Below are 22,910 nucleotides of genomic sequence, written 5' to 3' on the forward strand. Positions count from 1 at the left end.
GCAATTTGATTTGAAATGCATTTACCAGTGGCGGATTCAGAGGGGAGGCTGCAGCCCAGTTCAAAATTCAAATAGGGGAGCCACACCAACTGCTATTCTAAACTGTGGCGCCCCTATTTGAATCTTTAACTGTGCTGCAGACACCCCCCCCTTCTGGATCCGCCACTGCTCAAAACCACAATTGTCAAAGCACTGCGAATGTGTACCAATCGGACAGGGCATATGTGAGGAGAATTAGTGACAGTAAATGTACTCTGTAATTCGGCGCTGCAGAACCTGTAATCATGGTCCTCTCTCAATCTGACTAACATGAAGCTGGTGTTTGGGGGTGTAAACCTGCAGTTTTCTCAGTGTGTATGAAAATAGGCAAGTGAGGTCAGTGTTGAACACTTCCAGCCTGTCTCAGTCGCAGATTAGTGGAAGTCTCAGACTTACTCACCATTGCACACAAAGTGAAATCCTTTCGATGGTCTGTGAATTGCGTATGGATTTGCGAGTAGATGCAGATTAGCAATCCATTCGCAGTTCTCTCGTCATTTTGCAAAGGACGGTTACTTTTTCTGTCTGGGCAGCAGCTTTCTCCTCGCAGTCCACTGCGAATTCTCACATAAACGATCAACTCTGAACCTATTTATACATATCTAAATCTGTAGCATTTATATATATAAGTTATTGGGCAGTGACGGACCCTTATTCTGGATGTCAGGATTTCAGACTCCTAGGTAATAGAAAGTTCTGTAGATTTATAGTAGGAATAAAGACCATGACGCCACCACAATATAAGCTGAAGGGGGATCATGGGTGTCAGGAAAGGATGGTTAGGAACTTAAGCAAGACGATAAAAGGGGTGCTGCACGAGAAGAGAAAAAAAGAGGATGCTGTGGAAGGCCTGATGAATTAGATGGTGGAATTACAGTGGAGTGTTTTGTGGACGTTACAGTGATATACAGTATATATAAGCTAGATTTAAAGTAGGTTCATACTGTATAAGTCTAATAACCAGTTTCCCCATATCTGTCTAATACAATGTCCAGGAAGTTTGGACAGGGAGGTGGCGAGAGACCTTAACCTCTAGGTATCACTCATACACTTAATCAAGAGTACCACTGGCATTGCACTGATGCACCAGGGCTGCACATACACTTTTTCTTACAGGGATAAGAGGGCAACTCAGCAGGTGACATCTGTACTGCCGGTACCATGATGCATTGCTACAACAACATGGTAGGTTCCATACCTCCAGTGGCGTAACTAGCTTTTGGGCGCCCCCCCCGCCGTTAAAGGGAGGGCGCCCACCCACGCACCCCGCCGCACCAACCCCCGCCGGCCCCGCCGCACCAACCCCCGCCCGCCCCGCCGCACCAACCCCCGCCTCGCTGCCCATGCAAACCCCCCCGCAGTCTTACCTACGCTCGAGTCAGTAGTACGCGCTGGTCCCGGCTCCCTTCTTCTGTTATGAGGACCACCACAAAATGTCCGCCCCCAGTGCAGACACACTAACTTGAAAAAAAAAAAGCCCATACAGATGACTAGCAAGCCATTGATTGGCTGAGACCTCTCTCAGCCAATCAGCGATTGGCTGAGAGAGGTCTCAGCCAATCAATGGCTTGCTAGTCATTCTGTATGGGCTTTTTTTTTTTTCAAGTTATCTGTGTTCCTCCCGGCTCCCGCCACTGCCCGGCAGCCAGCGTCATCCTCCCTGCCCGGCACGCTGCTCCCGCTGTCACCCTCCTCCTGCCCGGCTCCCGATGCAGCCTCCCCCTGCTCGGCTCTCTATTAGCCGGCATCCCCCGCCCGCTGATGACCCCCTCCCGCACGGCTCCCTCCTCCTGCAGCTCCCCGGGGACCGCATATGATAAATCCATGCGATTTATCATATGCAAACCTTGGCACATCAAGTGCCTAATCGTGTGTCCCCCTCCCGGGGAGCTGCAGGGTGAAATCAGGTCCGACTTGTCCTTAGGATACAAATACAGAATAATGACCCAAATCCAATCACTGTTTACTATAAACTGCAAAGTACAAACAAAAGCAGTTTGTGCATTTTGACCACCTATATCAGTGGTTCCCAACCCTGATCCTCAAGTTCCCATAACAGTGCATGTTTTGCAGGTCTCCACACAGAATCACAAGTGATATAATAAGCTCCACCTGTGGATCTTTTAAAATGTGCCTGAATAATCTGTGCACCTGCTGGGTGACCTGAAAAACGTGCACTGTTGGGGGTACTTGAGGACCAGGGTTGGGAACCACTGACCTATACGCAGAGCTATTTTTCAGCAGGCTCCAGCAGGAACTGAGGCCCTTATTCTAGTTCACTCTTTCTGACAAAATATTTCTTAGATGGACAAAACCATACCCTCCAACATGACCCATTCCATTAGGTACAAAATGCTCTGTTTCTGGACTTCCCTCTTAATTGATAATTGCAGTCACCTGTGTTGAACTACTTCAGCGATGATAACGGTGTTCCAGCAAAGGTGAAGGAAATCCTAAATTAAGGAAGTCCAGAAGCAGAGCATTTTGTACCTAATGGAATGGGTAATGTTGGAGGGTATGCAAAACCATGTGTAAAACCCCACCCAAATCTAATTATCTCTGCACAAGTAACACCTGCCTCACCTGCAGTGCACATGGTTTTGTCCATCTAAGAAATATTTTGTCAGAAAGAGTGAACTAGAATAAGGGCCTCAGTTCCTGCTGGAGCCTGCTGAAAAATAGCCCTGTCTATGCGTATGCCTCCCAAAATCGCATGTGTGCCGCATGGCCGTGGGGGAGCCCAAAAGGGGCGTGATCTTTGCAATAGGGGGATTGGCTTCTCAGGAATGACACTCCTGTGAGCCAGGCCTCTCGTCTTCATCCCCATGATTTGCTGGCATGACCCCAGCCCCTCTGTCTCCCATTCACCCCCCACCACCACCACCACGGGACACTGCTACAGACATGCTCTACTGTCACCCTTCCCATTCTCCTGCCCTGGAATCACCATTGTTATGCAGAGCAGAAAAGGAATACTGTACATCTCTCAGTTGAACCAGGACAAACAACTCCTGACTGGGAAAAAGAGGAAGAGGTCTCAAATCGCAGCTGTCCCACATAAAGCTGCTGACTTGTGAATGATCTGTTTTGGGGCAATAGATCAACTACCCAGCACCATAAAACTGGGTCACCCACTCTGAGTCACAATAATACATCTTTATGGGTATGATGATAGACAGAATGTTGCCTAATCCCTGAAGGTTTTAAAGCAGGGAGCTATATAAACAACTCTATACTACTTGGCAAGGGATAGAAGGTTTGTTTCTATTACAGTCATACCTTCCTGACACACTGGAACGGAGACAAAAATATGTCTTACCAGGGTAGAAGGAATCTTTGTAGATATACTCCAGAAAAGCAAGGAACGTGTCCCTGGATATGTCATACACCGGAATAAGTACACAATTGGCTTCCATGTAACTTCCGCTAAACATGGCAGCCATTACGTCACAGCGGGCCACCAGCACAGCACGATGCGCAGGTACTTTAGTATCTGCAGTCACAAAGAAACAAATTCCACAGTTGTGTTAGGTGATACATATCTGATACTTAACCTTACATTATACAACCATGTCTCCCATACAATACTGTAGGACTGTGAAATGATCATCAAGGACAAACATTCTATGGGTGTTTTATGTTATCTAATCTGATTATTCAACAGAAAAGTTCAGACTTTGGGCCTGACTTACAAAAGGGAAGAACAGATTCATTACAAATGTTGTAGAATCACTTTATCAAAAATGATAGTGAAAATGACAAAAGTGATTGTACAAATTGTAACGACTAAAGCTGCCACCAGGTAGAACTGCAAAATGTCCAAATACAGGGTGAAGGTCATCAGTCCTTAGAACATTAGCTTCCAGTAATGAAATAAGATCATCCCTCAAATCTCTGCAGTAAACATGATGTAAGCAATGGCAGATGTTAGTTGGAACCTACACAACAGATATCAGCCAGGGTTTTAATATTCAAGCCCCTGGGGAGAATCATATGCCTTTAGACGCAGTGGAACAATTTCCCTAATAGATCTCCTCTATGGGTGTTTTGCCCTTTCCACAAATGAGGGAAGCTTGGAATTTACCCCCCTCGGAAATCTGGAAATATCTACCGTTTAAACATTTTCTTTCCAAACAACCATACCGTGATGCTGCCCACAGAACCCCCACATCCTACGAGGCTCTATGTCAGGCTGAGTCCCCTCCCCAACATTTCCTTTCTACGGGATATAAACTTCTCATAGAAGACACGTTCTCCACACTACCTCGATTTACAGCAGACTGGGAGAGAGACCTTGGCGTTGAGTTGGACCCTGAGGACTGGGAGAAAATCTTCCAAGTCACATTGTCATGCTCTACGAGCTATTCAGTAATAGAGACTCAATACAAGGTTCTAACTAGATGGTATAGATGCCCCTCAATGTTGGCTAAGATGAACGCAGCATTAGGCACCCCGTTCCACATATGGTGGGATTGCGCAGCTCTACGCCCATTTTGGAACTCTGTGATCACATTAACTAAAGAAATAATGGGCCAAGGCGTCAGCTCTGACCCCGCATTCTGGCTCCTCAACAAGAAAGACGGCTCTATTTCTTCATACAAACAATCGCTACTGAAACATTTAAACAGCGCTGCTAAAGCCGTTATCCCAGTACACTGGAGATCTACTCCCCCCCCCCCCCCCGACCATAGCTGAATGGTTCGCAAGATTAGAGTTTTAAATGACCATGGACGATTTGACTTTATCGGGTCCCTCTAACTTTAAAGTGTTTACTGCTATGTGGACGCCATGGCTCCTTTTTAAAGACTCCCCTTCTTATTCAAGTCTTACTAAAACATAAATACAAGCTGTCAGGTTTGATTTCATCGTTCTAACATATGCCCGGGTAATAGCCCCCCCCCCCCCCTTCCCCCTTTCCCTTTTAACCCTCTATCTTTTTCTTCCCACTTTCCTTAAGCGATTTAATAGGTTTGTCTTTATTCGCTGATTTAGTTCTGTTCATTGCGAATGAAAAGTGAATTATATTAAATATGATGTTTGTCTACCAGCATATATCTACGCAGGCCTTCCATCCACATGTTCCGTTAATTCAAAATGCGTGTCAATGTTCATACATGTTTGACTCCTATATATATGTAATTCGTAGCACATTACCTTTAATAAAAACTTTAATGGGAAAAAAAAAATTCAGTGAATTAGAACCCGCGGTTCTGCTAGAAGGAGGTAGAGGTCCACTCATGAAAGTTTGTTTGACAGACACATCTTCATTTATAAGACAAAATACATACTGTGACAAGGAATCACATACACAGGATAGAATGAAGTCTTGATCTTTATTTTGTAGCAGGTTAACAGCATACCAGGTAAACAGTATAGGCAAGCATGGTTACAGCGTTGCAGCATACATGTGTCAGAGCAAAGTTAAAACTCCTCACAATTTTCCTGTAGGCCCACACCCCGGCCTATCACCTGGGCAGCTATTCCACCATCAGGAACAATGACCCTCTGCCCTGGAAACATTTTTTATTAGGAAGCCACAGGTGCCGCTTAATCAGCCCAACTTTGATCACATGAGTTTTTCTTGCTACTGCAGCTCTAAAATTTGGTTGGATCTTCAACATTACTTTCATGAGAACAGATGCTGTCCCTGTCACACCCCTCCCCCTTACTAAACCAGTGTGCCTGCAGAGACTTTAATAAGATATATAAGATAGGTATGACGCCCAGTCAGAGCTAAAGATGACAATGTTGTCTAAATCTGCAGCTGCATATTCCCTGTGGGGTTGCACCAACTTTTTCATAGCTCTCTGGAAGGTTGCTGGGGCACCATGTAAAACAAATAGCAACGCTTTATACTGATATAAGCCCTCTGGGGTAGAGAAGGCTGTTTTTGCCTTAGTAGCTGCTGTCAAAGGAATCTGCCAATATCCTTTTGTCAAATCAACAGTGGTAAGATACTGACTCTTGGCAATTTTCTACCAACTCATCAACCCGGGGCATAGGGTAAGAATCAAAGCGAGAAACTTGATTTAATTTACAGAAGTCATTGCAGACTCTTAAAGCACCCGAAGGCTTAGGTACTAAAACAGTGGGATTATTCCACTAGCTGGTTGATTCCTCTATGAACCCTAGGCGTAGCATCTCTTCCACCTCTTGCTTGCTATACAGCCTTTGTTTAATGACCACCCCAAGTTGAGTCACAACATTGGGGGTTATTCTAGTCCTTTCTGACAAAATCCTTCTTAGATGGACAAAACCATGTGCACTGCGGGTGGGGCAGATGTAACTTGTGCAGAGAGAATTAGATTTGGGTGGGGTTTTTCTTCAAAGTGAGATCTATATTGAAGTGTAAAATCATGCAGTCAGTATTTTCCCTGCACAGAAACAAAATAACTCACCCAAATCTAATTCTCTCTGCACATGTTACATCTGCCCCCCTGCAGTGCACATGGTTTTGTCCATCTAAGAAGGATTTTGTCAGAAAGAATGAACTAGAATAAACCCCATTATCTTGGATGATTTGTGTCTTTCCCAGAATGACAGAAAACACATCTAAGCTCGGTGTCACCAAATACACCACTTCCTATTTCTGTCCAGGACTAAATGTGACTTAGGGCCTTATTCTAGTTCACTCTTTCTGACAAAATCCTTCTTAGATGGACAAAACCATGTGCACTGCAGGGGGGCAGATGTTACTTGTGCAGAGAGAATTAGATTTGGGTGAGTTATTTTGTTTCTGTGCAGGGTAAATACTGGCTTCTTTATTTTTACACTGCAATATAGATCTCACTTTGAAGTAAAACCCCACCTAAATCTAATTCTCTCTGCACAAGTAACATCTTCCCCCCTGCAGTGCACATGGTTTTGTCCATCTAAGAAGGATTTTGGCAGAGAGAGTGAACTAGAATAAGGCCCTTACTCCTGGACAGAATGTACCTGGCACTCTGGAATCTTTTTTGCTACTAAAGAGGGCTGACTGGCACTTCCCTTCCAAGGTTTTAACAGGTTTATATGGTAAATTTGTACATCCTCCTTCTACCCTCCTGTCAAAGCTTGTAATTGGCCAGTCTCAGCGCCTCTATGATCTCATAAGGGCCTCATCATTGAGCATACATCTTACGTTCTGTAGTGGACACAAGCATTATAACCTTTTCTCACGGTTAAAGGACCTGTTGACTGGAGTGGTGCAATCTGCCTTAGATGGCTGTACAATTGGGACACAAACTGAATGATATTAGGGTCCTGACAAGGGGCCTTATTCTGATCGGTGCGGATATTCCCGCATGTGGACGGACCGCCGATGTTGATCGTCTGCGCATGTGCAGAGGTCACTCTGCGCATGTGCAGGCGATTTCGCTGCACGGATTCTTTATACGCCGCACAGGGGGCGTAGAGGGGCGTGAGGGGCTACTTAGCCTCATTACCCTATGCATACGCCCCGCGTTTCATGGGCGTTCCCATGCAAACGCGGGGCGTATGCATGGTAATGAGGCCGTGACGCGTGGGTACGGGGCGGGCATCTGACATCGCCGGATGTCAGCTGCCCGCCCCCATACATGATTTCACACGGACAAGTGTCCATGTGGTCTTGTGTTGCGGGACCTGGTGGAGCGTGCGGCCCTGCATTCGATGTTCGGCGACCATCGAATGCAGGGGCTGCTCCCAAGACGGAGGAGGCGTATCCCCGTCCAATTTCATGCGGATCGCCACATATCCGCGTACGGACGGCAGGTGGCGATCCGTATGGAAGGCGGGGATTCGCCTGCACGGTTGCGGCCGCATATTCTGATCGGGCCGCACCGATCAGAATAAGGCCCAAGGTTTTTGTTCCCACCCTTCTTTTAATAAAGCCTGTCCTGCATTTATATACCAACACCTGAAACATTGCAGTACTCCTGCCTGATGCACTAACAATAATGAAGCCAGAAGTGTCCCACCCGCGACTGCACGCTAAACCTGGAAGGTAGCATTGCAGTGTGCCGGAACCAGCGCTGACTGCAACAGCCTGCGGTGTGCAGACTTGCCAGCCAAGACCTGCACTGACAGCCAGCTCTCCCCAGCCACAGTCCACTATACCACCAACGAGCTCTAACACCAGACAATAACCCTCATTGCGACCCCAGCTTGATTCTTGCCGTCAGCGGTTCGCTGTACCACCAACAAACTTTAGAAGGACCCCGCCTTCATTCCCAGGTACCTGGAAAAAAATGCCACTACACCATAAACAAAAAAATATGCAACTTAGAGCACTCTAAGCACTGGGTGGATAAGTGCAGAAAACATCACCGGTAAGTTATTTGCTCCATGTGACCCCAAATCTGGAGATGTACAGTATGGCCAGCTTTACCTTTCAAGAATAACCCAACTGAGAGTATCAGACAGTTTGACTTTATATTGACTTGACACCACATTTATTGGAGCAAGTCAACTGCAATTACCTGGAAGGGACCATAGTTTCCAGATTAGGAACCTATGGGAAAAGGGTATTCCTAAAAGATCACCTTAGACCTCATGGATGTCCCCCCAGAGTAACACTGTGTTGACCCTCCTGTTGAGATAAAGATCCAGTAAAGTAACTGGATCTAATTAATATTGCCACCAGTATTATCAGTCTAGAAAATAAACATCCATTAATTTTATTCAATCTCTCTCCTCCCAATTTGTCAAATCTCACACAAGTATTGATCACTACTATACAGTTTGACCTTAAGGGTGAAATTTAATAGGATGAGAGATTCAGAAATTGAGAGATTTGGTAAGAAATCTCCAGTTTTTTTAAAGCGGCAATCATTTACACTTCCAAATCAAACTGGTTTTGCAGTGTAAATGATTGCTGCTTTAAAAAAAACGGTACTCTTTACTTAGAAGGGCGCCCACGATTTTGATCGTGGGCATCGTTAGTAAAAAATCTCGGGCATCTCGGGCATTGAATGCACTAAAAAATCGGGTGCGATCAACCGACGAGATGCTCGAGATTTCCCATAGGGAACAATGTTAAATGTCTCAATTGACCCAATTTTCCTGTTCAATGCCTCAATTGACCCGATTTTTCCATAGGAAATAATGTTAAATGGGCCACAGAGGCCAAATAGGCACCCTGAAGTGTATAATGGCCACCCGAATTGTTAACGCCACCCCACGATCAACGTCAACCCGATGCGTGGCGAGCGCAGCGAGCCCGCGAGGGGCGGCGGTACGCGTCCTACGACCTTTTCATATCCCCACTATCCACGTCGGCGTGGAGTTGAGAATAGAAAGTGTGGCGAGCGCAGCGAGCCACCGAGCCCGAAGCGTGGCGAGCGCAGCGAGCCCCGCGAGGGTACGCGGACAGCTGTGAAGCCCGCGAGGGGACGCGGATACCTGTGAAGGTATCCGCGTCCCCTCGCGGGGCTCGCTGCGCTCGCCACGCTTCGGGCTCGGTGGCTTGCTGCGCTCGCCACACTTTCTATTCTCAACTCCACGCCAACGTGGATAGTGGGGGTATGAAAAGGTCGTAGGACGCGTACCGCCGCCGCTCGCCACGCTTCGGGTTGACGTTGATCGTGGGGTGGCGTTAACAATTCGGGTGGCCATTATTCACTTCAGGGTGCCTATTTGGCCTCTGTGGCCCATTTAACATTGTTTCCTATGGAAAAATTGGGTCAATTGAGGCATTGAACAGGAAAATCGGGTCAATTGAGACATTTAACATTGTTCCCTATGGGAAATCTCAGGCATCTCGTCTGTCGCATCGCACCTGATTTTTTAGTGCATTCAATGCCCGAGATGGCCGAGATGGGCGCCCTTCTAAGTAAAGAGTACCAAAAAAACTTACCAAATCTCTCACTTTCTGAATCTCTCATCCTATTAAATTTCCCCCTAAGTGCGCTATTCACACTGAATTGTATCTAATTTCAAGGGTAAGGACAACCCTAGAATCAGCAGCACTCAAGCACCCTCTTCTAACCAGACCCACCCTTATCCACCTCTCCACCCGTCCCTACTACTCTCCCGCCATTACTGCTCATCCCTCCCTTCTCCCATCGCCCCCCTAGATGCAGTGCAGTACAAACCCTTGTTAAACAGCGGAAACTGCTTGGCAAGATTTAAGATGAGCTTTATGTACAGAGCCTGTCTTGCAAGCTCCCGATTTAAAAAAAAAAAAAAACAGTTTGTGTTCCAGATGGATGCCTCTGGGACAAGATTAGGGACAGTCCTTTCCCAGGAGGTAGATAGAAAGGAGAAGCCAATATTCTACCTTAGCTGAAAAATTACTGCCCAGAGAGCGCAAGTATTCAACTGTAGAGCAGGAGTGCTTGGCAAATAACTGGGCAGTTTAGTCCTGGGACTAGAGTTTTTATTATTCACACAGCATGCTCCCTTGCAAAGGACAAGAAAAGGGTTTTGAGCAGCGCTGGGTTTCACTGAGAAAATCACAACTGTAAAATTGAACAATTTATTGTATACACATATACATACATCCAAACCAATAGTGTTATGTAGCGCCCTATACAATTGATCAAGATATTTCCAGTCTTTCCTTTATAATACAATTACCATCAACATTTTTCAATATAAAACATTTATTAAAACATTTAAAACAAAATGCAAGTGCAAGTTTTGAGACAAATTTTCTAATACAGACGTATTCTTTAGATTTACAGATCGTGATGATTTTCAAAGGTTACCCAACGCGTTTCGTCTCTTTATGAGACTTCATCAGGGGTGAACAATTTAATATCAGATCTACAAAGTAGAATATAATTTTAAAATTTCATAGGAAAGACAAATATAAGCATATTTACAACTATAATTCAAAGCGAATTTATAGAAGGAGGGAGGAGAACAGAAGAGGACAATAAGTGCATATATACACATATCATTTAGCAAACCATGTTGATTTACATATTGGAATAAGGTGAGGAAACAAGAAAGACTCTGCATCCAAAATTGGTATTACATGTTCATATCACCACCCATTTTTAAGTGATTATATAGGGTAACTAGAGTAGGATGTTACTATACCTTAATAGGTCTTTTATCGAAACAAAAGTCTTGCTATTTTGCAGTAGTACAAGGTCCGTTTAAAGGCTCAAGTTTTTAACAAAAAATAAATATAAATATAGACATATAATAACATAAGGGTATATATATAGGTGTACGTGTAGCTTATATATAGGTGTAAGTGATTATATAGGGTAACTAGAGTAGGATGTTACTGTACCTTAATAGGTCTTTTATCGGAACAAAAGTCTTGCTATTTTGCAGTAGTACAAGGTCCGTTTAAAGGCTCAAGTTTTTAACTAAAAATATAAATATGGACATATAATAGCATAAGGGTATATATATAGGTGTACATGTAGCTCCAAAATAAATGATTGATAGTTACCTCTAATGGGTAGAGGAGTAGACTCCTGGATCTTTCTATTATATTAAAAACCTTTAAGCAATGGGCGGTTGCCCGTACTTGCAGCTCGAAGAATTATAGTTTATTCATAATTTTAGGTACCTATTGGTGTATAATTGAAAACATAGATAACTTTTAGTGACTCCCACAATATAGGTTATTATTAAACTATTAACTGTGGTCTTTAATACCTACCATTAATGTATCTTTACTGTTCTTAAATCTTAATTTGAATATAGTTTATAGGGTATGATCTTTGAAAAGTGGTCCCCTTATATAATAATCGGGAGTAGACTGAAATAAATAATCATAATAATAATTAATTATTATTAATTAGGGAAAATAATATATATTAATTTTATATAGAGTGACTAACATACCTCCAATTTCCAATAAGCTCCTCAAGGATCACAGGAGTGAGAATGTGGTCCCAAAAAAACCTACCCAATAATACAAATACTGTTTAGTATTTCCTTTTAAAGTTTTAAATAGGAAGAATTAAGTGAATAATGGTGTATTACCTTTCTGGCTCCTAGAGATGTGCGCTCTCCTGTGTCCAAACACCAAGTGAACTATTAGCTGCCCTAGCTGGGATATTTATAGGGAGTGAGTGGTGACATCACTTCCTGTTGGAGATGTTTTACTTATTAATAATTTTAAGTGTTTTTAAAGTGTTTTTTATGGCTAAAGTGCTAATTTTATAGCTCATTTATATTTTTACGTGTTAGTGGTAAGATGAAATATATTTTTTTAAATTTTTTTAGATTTTTTAGAAAAAATTATTTATGTGTAAATAAAAATAAAAAATTAATTAATTATAAAGCTTGATTTCATGTTCTTCCTAATTCGGAGTGTATTACAGGTTATCGTCTCAAAATCGGGATTAAAATCCCTTAAGGTGTACCTAAAACAACTTAATTATATGGTTTGCGTTCCACCTGTCCGACGGTGGAACGCACAGCCATTAGCGTGATCAATCTTATTTGATTTCACATCTATTTATTAGTTTAGTGGGTGATCTACCTTTTTTAAGGTAGAACACCTAGCGATATATCTGGTGGTGCCCGTGCTCTAAGTTTTATTTGGTAGGAATAGTGTACGGAGCGGTAATCCCCGTGCGTTCCATCCTACAGCGGGTGGAACGCACCGCCATTTTGAAAGTGATAATGGTATTAGGAGTACCCCGCATTAATAGCGGTGTGTACGGTAGTCATCCTTATGCGTTCCACACCCTTGCTCCCAATACAATATAATAAAATAAAATAAAATAATTAATTTGAGAATATATCCATTACCTAATATAAATAATTAGTCCCCCGTTCTAAATAGAATTAATTACCTATAGAAAGGATCAAGCTAACCTGTAACGTATAATTGTACTAAATATCCAAATTGTTACATTCTGATACAAACTGATTATAGTACTCTTTAAAAATAGAACTGCGCTTCACTCATTAGATAATAGAACGCGCTACAAAAGTTCTTTAAGTATCAGAAAAAGAACCTCTTTAAGACTCACTTCCGCATTAAAATGGCTGTGCGCTCCACCCATTATAGGGTGGAACGCATAAGGATGACTACCGTACACACCGCTATTAATGCGGGGTACTCCTAATACCATTATCACTTTCAAAATGGCGGTGCGTTCCACCCGCTGTAGGATGGAACGCACGGGGATTACCGCTCCGTACACTATTCCTACCAAATAAAACTTAGAGCACGGGCACCACCAGATATATCGCTAGGTGTTCTACCTTAAAAAAGGTAGATCACCCACTAAACTAATAAATAGATGTGAAATCAAATAAGATTGATCACGCTAATGGCTGTGCGTTCCACCGTCGGACAGGTGGAACGCAAACCATATAATTAAGTTGTTTTAGGTACACCTTAAGGGATTTTAATCCCGATTTTGAGACGATAACCTGTAATACACTCCGAATTAGGAAGAACATGAAATCAAGCTTTATAATTAATTAATTTTTTATTTTTATTTACACATAAATAATTTTTTCTAAAAAATCTAAAAAAATTTAAAAAAATATATTTCATCTTACCACTAACACGTAAAAATATAAATGAGCTATAAAATTAGCACTTTAGCCATAAAAAACACTTTAAAAACACTTAAAATTATTAATAAGTAAAACATCTCCAACAGGAAGTGATGTCACCACTCACTCCCTATAAATATCCCAGCTAGGGCAGCTAATAGTTCACTTGGTGTTTGGACACAGGAGAGCGCACATCTCTAGGAGCCAGAAAGGTAATACACCATTATTCACTTAATTCTTCCTATTTAAAACTTTAAAAGGAAATACTAAACAGTATTTGTATTATTGGGTAGGTTTTTTTGGGACCACATTCTCACTCCTGTGATCCTTGAGGAGCTTATTGGAAATTGGAGGTATGTTAGTCACTCTATATAAAATTAATATATATTATTTTCCCTAATTAATAATAATTAATTATTATTATGATTATTTATTTCAGTCTACTCCCGATTATTATATAAGGGGACCACTTTTCAAAGATCATACCCTATAAACTATATTCAAATTAAGATTTAAGAACAGTAAAGATACATTAATGGTAGGTATTAAAGACCACAGTTAATAGTTTAATAATAACCTATATTGTGGGAGTCACTAAAAGTTATCTATGTTTTCAATTATACACCAATAGGTACCTAAAATTATGAATAAACTATAATTCTTCGAGCTGCAAGTACGGGCAACCGCCCATTGCTTAAAGGTCTTTAATATAATAGAAAGATCCAGGAGTCTACTCCTCTACCCATTAGAGGTAACTATCAATCATTTATTTTGGAGCTACATATACACCTATATATATACCCTTATGCTATTATATGTCCATATTTATATTTTTAGTTAAAAACTTGAGCCTTTAAACGGACCTTGTACTACTGCAAAATAGCAAGACTTTTGTTCCGATAAAAGACCTATTAAGGTACAGTAACATCCTACTCTAGTTACCCTATATAATCACTTACACCTATATATAAGCTACACGTACACCTATATATATACCCTTATGTTATTATATGTCTATATTTATATTTATTTTTAGTTAAAAACTTGAGCCTTTAAACGGACCTTGTACTACTGCAAAATAGCAAGACTTTTGTTTCGATAAAAGACCTATTAAGGTATAGTAACATCCTACTCTAGTTACCCTATATAATCACTTAAAAATGGGTGGTGATATGAACATGTAATACCAATTTTGGATGCAGAGTCTTTCTTGTTTCCTCACCTTATTCCAATATGTAAATCAACATGGTTTGCTAAATGATATGTGTATATATGCACTTATTGTCCTCTTCTGTTCTCCTCCCTCCTTCTATAAATTCGCTTTGAATTATAGTTGTAAATATGCTTATATTTGTCTTTCCTATGAAATTTTAAAATTATATTCTACTTTGTAGATCTGATATTAAATTGTTCACCCCTGATGAAGTCTCATAAAGAGACGAAACGCGTTGGGTAACCTTTGAAAATCATCACGATCTGTAAATCTAAAGAATACGTCTGTATTAGAAAATTTGTCTCAAAACTTGCACTTGCATTTTGTTTTAAATGTTTTAATAAATGTTTTATATTGAAAAATGTTGATGGTAATTGTATTATAAAGGAAAGACTGGAAATATCTTGATCAATTGTATAGGGCGCTACATAACACTATTGGTTTGGCTATTGGTTGTGGATCTCTCTAGTAGGAGATCAAGTGTTATAAAGCGACCGACTCTGCTTAGCGCAAACTCTAGAGATATTGTGTACTACATATACATACATGATATGGAAAAATAAAACAATGTGGAATGAAAAATAAAAAATATATAATGAAAATGATTAAAAAGGGTCAAGGTTGTAAGGATACACCGCTCCTGAGGAAGGTACCAGTTTGGTGCCGAAACGCGTTGAGCCATTTCTTCATCTGAACTCCGGACCAGCATTCCATCCACACTACAGGACCCTGCCGTCTCCACCTTTTGCCAAGCGAAGTGCCATTCGCCTACTGTGGACCATTCCAGACAGACTGCTTATTGATTCACCAGGGTAAACGACTCACCAAGCTGGGTAATATTCTGAAACTCTTTTACCATCCATACCCCCTAATCCACTGCTATAATCGTTCATATTCCACATCCATGTGATGAACTATCTCCGCCACTAAACTATTGGAGATCCTAAAGGCCTTCTCGGAGACCAGATATATTGCGGAGAAATTCTCAATTTCCTAATTGGTTGCAACCTTGACCCTTTTTAATCATTTTCATTATATATTTTTTATTTTTCATTTTTTATTTATCATTCCACATTGTTTTATTTTTCCATATCATGTATGTATATGTGTATACAATAAATTGTTCAATTTTACAGTTGTGATTCTCTCAGTGAAACCCAGCGCTGCTCAAAACCCTTTTCTTGTCCATTTTTGCTTTTTCAGAGGGTTCCCACAATTCCCTCTAGAGCAGCAGCTAAAGACAGCGCTCTTAGATACGTACCCCCCCCCTTTTTTTTCTAAGAATTTTCTTGCAAAGGATGCACACACACAAAAAGGTGAATGCTCCTGTGACCTGTTGGTTTTTGGCCTTACAGTAAGTTTGAGGTGCAGCATCGTCCAGGGAAACCGCACCTCAATGCGGATGCCCTTTGCAGGAAGTTTGTAGTTCTCGATCCTCCAAGAAACCCTATGGTGAAGCTAGAGGAAGAGGGCGAGGTGGTCAACCTTTGGAAAGTGGTGGTGGGCTGTATACCTGGGCAGATGAAACCCAGAGGTGGGTGAGGCAGAGAGCTCACCTAAAAATGTGTTAGCTTCACCAGGGTGGTTGAAGCCAAGGGGGAGGAGTGTGGCAGGAATGGCATCTTTTCACATGAAAGTAATGTGGAAGATCCAGTCCAGGTTTTAGAGCAGCAACAAGAAAAACTGATGTGATCACAGTTGGGCTGATTAAGCAGCACCTGAGTCTTCCTAATAAAAGTGTTTCCAGGGCATAGGGCCATTGCCCTTGATTGGAATAGCTGCCTAAGTGATAGCCTGGGGTGTGGGCTACGGTAGGGACCACTGGATGTTTCTACTGAAGGCGGAGAAACGCGTTTTGTAGCTGTATTGTAGCTGTCTGGCCGGGTCACCTCATATCTACTGAAATACCACTAAATATACATCTATAAGAGCGGTCTTATCACTAACCATCTGTGGCTGCATACTTCTCCCTCTTCAGCATACGGAGTGCACCTCTGGTAACAGAGGGAGGATTCTCTATTTGGATACTGCGTATGGTGGATCAACATCCCAGGGAAATTATAACTATAGCCAATAGAGAGGTTCTATTTTAAAGTGCGGGACTGGTAAATATGTGCTTCCTTGTCACACTATACATAGGGACAAAGATATGGAGCAAGGCCAATTGGTCATCTCCATTGCTGCCGGCAGCCGTATACCCCATAGGTTTCACTGGGGGGATGCGATGCTGTCCGATTTACCAATATCCAGAATGTGAGGCATTTCAGATATCGGGTCCCGCGGCTACTGCCATCTCACAATCCCCCCCACACCCAGCTGAGCACATCGCAGAGACGGGCTCCTTTTGGGGGTCTCGACCCTGCATGTGCGCGGACATACATCCCGCCGATAGGATCACATATCACAATGCAATCCCGGGTGGTAAGATTACACCCATATCCGATTGTATGTATGTGATCCTTGGTAATGTCACTACATTTGCACAGTTGTTTTGCTCTCTGAATGAACGGTAAGTGGTCATCCAAGTATGTAATGACTCATCCACAGGCTACACAGCAATACATACCAGAACTAATCTAAGGTATACAATGAATCTCATAAAGGCTACACAGTATTACATATCATACCTTGCACTTGGAAGATTACATCCGCCAACAATGGAGTGTTAAAAAATAGTCCAAGAGTGTCGCATAACTGCACCGGCTTCTTAGCATGTGAATAAGGCACGTCTGCTGAATTCTGAACCTACAGAGAAGAAAGAAGTTACATTGCACAAAATAAAAGAAGGCTGTTCCCCTACAAGAGGGGAAAAAGGTAGCGCTGTGACGTGAGGTGGTGCACTGGCTGCTGCAGTTTCAGGTTAGTCACACCTGATACAGAAAACAAAGAAGAAAAAAGGGGGAGTTGCAGCGCTCAAATAAATAAATACATTTAAAGATTGGACTGATTGAACATAAAAAACTATTTATTGAATCAAAATATGACCATTTAAAAAGAAGTTTATTGTTGATAAATCAGTGGAGATGCAAAGTGCCTCACACATCGGGGTGTCTTGACTGTTCGTTCATGGAATGCCTCAGGGGACCATAGCGTAGTCCATGGGTCCTCAAACTGCGGCCCTCCAGATGTTGTGAAACTACAAATCCCAGCATGCCTTGCCACAGTTTTGCTAAAAGGGAGTGTTAAAACTGTGGCAAGGCATGCTGGGATTTGTAGTTTCACAACATCTGGAGGGCCGCAGTTTGAGGACCCATGGCGTAGTCAATGGTAAAGGAAATGTAAATTACCGTCCACATCAGCTGGAGACCGAGGTGTCCAATTCCTCCCAATGGTAGAAAGCCAGGACATGTAAAGTCGTTGTCCTGATAAAGGGAGTTTTAATCAACGTATTGCTGGTCGGACTGTGTGGCGGATAAAGGCCCCCACGGGTTTTGCCAGTAAATCACTCAGTGATGCCCCACTTCCGGGTAGATGGCCAATTACAAAGTATGTCACTTAGTACTAAGGCCCTGCAAAGGCAAATACCTTCTCAAATGGACAAAACCATGGCCCCATTCTAGTTGATTTGGTCGGATGCGTATTTTCGGACAGGAACCGAGCATTCTTAGCCCCGCCTTCCATACGGATCACTCACACCGTCCGAATGCGGTAAGACGCCGACCGAACGGACCACGAGTGGATTTTTCATGTGAACACCTCCTCCATCTGTGGGAACCTCCCCCATCCTCTGATGGTCGCCGACCATCGAATGCTGGACGGAATGGTCAGGCAGCACTGAGTGCTCCAGACCACTCGGGCATTTCTCCGTGCAAAAGCAGGGATATGGGCGGGCAGCTGGCATCCGGCTATGTCATATGTCTGCCCCCCACACGTGCGTCACGGCCAGATTACCATACATATGCCCAGTGTTTACATGGGAACGCCCATGAAACGCGGGGCATACGCATATGGTAATGAGCCCAAACAGCCCTTCACACCCCTCTCCACCCCCTGTTCAGATTGTTCCGACCGATCGTTTTCTGTACAGAATTCACACAGTATTTGTATGTGTGCGGCTTTCGCACATGCGCAGATACGCCTCTGCACATGCGCAAACACCAACCATCGGCTGTTTGTCCGCATTCGGAGCCATCCGACTCAAACAGAATAAGGCCCCATGTGCAATGCAGAGGGGGGCAGATGTAACATGTGCAGAGAGAATTAGATTTGGGTGATTTATATTGTTTCAGTGCAGGGAAAATACTGACTGCTTTATTTTTACACTGCAATATAGATCTCACTTTGAAGGAAAACCCCACCTATTTCTCTCTGCACATTTTACATCTGCCCCACCTGCAGTGCACATGGTTTTGTCCATTTGAGAAGGAATTTACCTTTGCGAGTGAACCAGAATAAGGGCCTAAATTCTTAAATTACATAATATAATGTCATAATGCGATGATGTGAAAAAATAAATTGCTGGCCGATAAATCGCTCATTGCATACACACGGACCGATGTTCCATATTAGGAGACTGTGAAAAGTGGTTCATGCGGCCTGTAGCTCTCACCACTCATCGCCCGCCTATACACAGTAGGCGATTGTGAGCTCAAAGTAGCTCAAAATGCCAAAAGTGAGTTACTTTGACCTCAAAATCACCTAGTGCGTATGCACAAATTTGTAAAGTATCATTATTTTATTAGCTCTATTGAAGAATTGACATTTATATTTGAATGGCAATTCTTGTGTAAGGCATAACCCTCTTCCTGTTGGGTTTAGATTTTACTGCGTTTTTATCTGACAGAGTCACTTATTCTAGCTCACGGTTATGTTCCTACGGGTGCCGGAGCAGTGTGGCGAGCGCAGCGAGCCCGCAAGGGGCTTTTTTGCGCTCGCCATGCTGTCTGACTCTGGGCAGTCGGTATCCCGACGTTGGGATAATGACTGTCGGGATCCCGACTGTCGGAGTCCCATACCACACCCGTTCCTACATATACTATAGTACAGAGTGGAAAATGTTTTTGAAAATTGTTTGTACCTATTCCATGGAGCTTGGTTTTGTACTATTTTGCCATATATATTTTTATATTACAATTAGGACTTGCATGTGTTCTCTTAAGGGCTAAAGTCACACAAGCACCTTGTTTGTTCATGCATTTGAAGCCTTGATGAACTGATACACTCTGTTTGCCTGTGTAGGTGTCACACTGTCCGCTGTATCTGTATTCCTGTAACACTAGCCTAAGCGGAAACTTTCCTACAGAGATAAGAACATGGGACGCCACAGATCAATAGTCTGATTTTGGGCGCTTACAGACAAGACCTCAGGGTGTTGTACAATATATCACTCTGTACATGCATTGTTTAGTATGTTTTGCATTAGAATGTGGCTCACTGACAAATTTTTCAAGTAACGCATAGGATTGTTGCTGTTCCTAAAGTCCAGTCCTTTCTGTCATTTGAGGGTACCAAGAAGCTACCCTCAAATGAAAGGTAAAATCTCTTGACCCTACTCTCTCATATTTTTGACCAATGAATAAGAAGAAGAATTGCTTGTTGACAGGGAGGGGGTTAAGCAATGCTGTACTGATCCAGAGTAGGAGGGAAAGGTGAGAGAGGGGTGCAGGCAGGTTACAGATCGCATGTATATGTAACGCTCAGTTCACTTGTTTAGCTAATATTTTGTGCCTCCACCCAAGCTTTTGTTATAATGACCCTATGGGTAATTAAAATAGGTTAGCTAGGGATAACCTCTTATTCAAATTTTAATTAGATTAATGGATAATATACCGATTAGTTATTCAATACAATTATAAAGTAAAAACGTCTTTATATTTCTTATGATAAATTAACAACACTTAGGCTATATTAGTATACATTAGTATAATAACAATTATCATATATTAAAGTGGAAATAAAAACAAATATATATATATATATATATATATATATACACCTGTACTACAGACTACTTGCATGCAGTACAAAAAACTTTAGAAAACCAATTTGTTAGATTTGAATATATATATATATATATATATATATATATATATATATATATATATATATATATATATATCCGGGTATAAATAAAAAAATATTTTTTACTAATATGTCAATCCCAGTTGTGCGCAGTTGGGGCCCATATACGATCCAGTATAGCCACTTACTGGATAAAGTCTCTGTATTCTAGTAGAGGATTATATTCCGCTATGTTCTCCTTTTACGTATTTTGACCTCCAGTTAATGAAGTGTATCTCAGGTTCGTGTCCTTTGCAACAATGACATCCAACCTATACTTGTGCTGAATCACACCCTGAGAAGTATACTGTACAACTCTTCTCTATGGTCCAATTATGAACAATTAAAGTTCTTTTCTTTAATGTAAAGTAACTGTGTTAGCTGCATGAGTTTATCTGAGCACAGTCCTGCAGAAGTACAACAGGCTATGAAGGCAAATGATACAACGTTGCAATGGCCAGCAAATCACTTGAATCTCTTGAAATGTAACATTTAGATGAAAGCATGTATCAATGTCCTCAGCTCAGTTTTGTAAGTTCAGGCCAGACTGTCAATGTATAAATGTATAAAGCTTTACTTTTATTCCTGAAACTGTTCCTCTGGAGCTTATATTGAGACTAAACTCACTTTTTAAACATGCAACGTGTCCTCGTCAGTTTACGTTTGCAATAGATATTAGAAGCTGTCTGCACTTAGGATGTTAATAGTTATAGACTCTGTATTCATAAAACAACAGAAATTATCATCACACCATATGACATAGATAGCAGCTCTAACATAGCACCACACACAGGTTATACTGGCTGCCTGGTCATTGTACTACAGCTTGGCTGCTCCCCCAATCTCTGACTTGCTATGGCTGGCTTGTGTATGCTGCAAGTAGTGTCTGTACACAAGGCTGCTGGCTTCACTGATGCCACTCACCGCTGTGTGGACTATATCCTCATCAGTCCTTCCTCACTTTATGGCCACTACAGCATCCATGCTGCCAATTATAGTTACGGCCCTGTATGGCTTTACTCTATTACTGACTCCTGCCGATGCCGAAAAGACCACCCTCATGACAGGTATTGCTCCCTTGATGCCCTGCTCTGGCTGTCACTCACTCACAGTGCCCGTCTTTGCTCTAGTTACAGCACAGCTCGTTTACCAGCAGTGCAGGTAGCTCCTAGGATCAGTGGTGTAGCTAGGTTCCACGGTGCCCAGAGCAAGGGCATTTTTTTGCGCCCCCCCCTGTATAATAAAAGGAAACCACAGGCTGCTCCCCTGTATAATAATAATAATAGGACACCACCCCCGGCTGCTGCAATAGTGAGCTGGGAGCAAAGGATGAAGCCACAGCCCACTATCCTACCCTCCACACGATGTCCAGCCTCCAGCCGCTCACCCCTTGACCCCTGGATAGGGACTTTGGTGCCAGGGATGCGGCGCCATGATGTTGATGCCCGCTGTGCTCGGCATCAGTCATCACATCTCGTATACGCCGGTTTGGGATGCCGGAGGCAGGGATGCGGCACCATAACGTTGATGACATTGTGACATCATGGCGCCGCCATGTTGTGCGCAGTTGGGGCCCATATACGATCCAGTATAGCCACTTACTGGATAAAGTCTCTGTATTCTAGTAGAGGATTATATTCCGCTATGTTCTCCTTTTACGTATTTTGACCTCCAGTTAATGAAGTGTATCTCAGGTTCGTGTCCTTTGCAACAATGACATCCAACCTATACTTGTGCTGAATCACACCCTGAGAAGTATACTGTACAACTCTTCTCTATGGTCCAATTATGAACAATTAAAGTTCTTTTCTTTAATGTAAAGTAACTGTGTTAGCTGCATGAGTTTATCTGAGCACAGTCCTGCAGAAGTACAACAGGCTATGAAGGCAAATGATACAACGTTGCAATGGCCAGCAAATCACTTGAATCTCTTGAAATGTAACATTTAGATGAAAGCATGTATCAATGTCCTCAGCTCAGTTTTGTAAGTTCAGGCCAGACTGTCAATGTATAAATGTATAAAGCTTTACTTTTATTCCTGAAACTGTTCCTCTGGAGCTTATATTGAGACTAAACTCACTTTTTAAACATGCAACGTGTCCTCGTCAGTTTACGTTTGCAATAGATATTAGAAGCTGTCTGCACTTAGGATGTTAATAGTTATAGACTCTGTATTCATAAAACAACAGAAATTATCATCACACCATATGACATAGAT

The 22,910-nt window shown here is 42.3% G+C and overlaps 1 protein-coding gene across 7 annotated transcripts in view; it reads right to left on the reverse strand.

The window, feature by feature from the left end:
• RHOBTB3 (Rho related BTB domain containing 3) overlaps window positions 1–22,910 on the reverse strand; it is an 82,474-nt gene that overhangs the window by 11,952 nt on the left and 47,612 nt on the right. For all 7 annotated transcript variants that reach the window (XR_014449701.1, XR_014449707.1, XR_014449713.1 and 4 more), the window contains 2 exons: window positions 17,320–17,437; window positions 3,359–3,532 (listed from right to left, as the gene is read on the reverse strand). Coding sequence is in view for 1 of the 7 variants with exons in the window: in XM_083151759.1 (XP_083007885.1) it covers window positions 3,359–3,532; window positions 17,320–17,437 (292 nt within the window). In the remaining 6 variants the exon portion in view is untranslated. The remainder of the gene's footprint in view (window positions 1–3,358; window positions 3,533–17,319; window positions 17,438–22,910) is intronic.

This window comes from Crinia signifera, chromosome 1 (assembly GCF_055691185.1).
Source record: "Crinia signifera chromosome 1, ASM5569118v1, whole genome shotgun sequence".
Classification (NCBI taxonomy): Eukaryota; Metazoa; Chordata; class Amphibia; order Anura; family Myobatrachidae; genus Crinia; species Crinia signifera.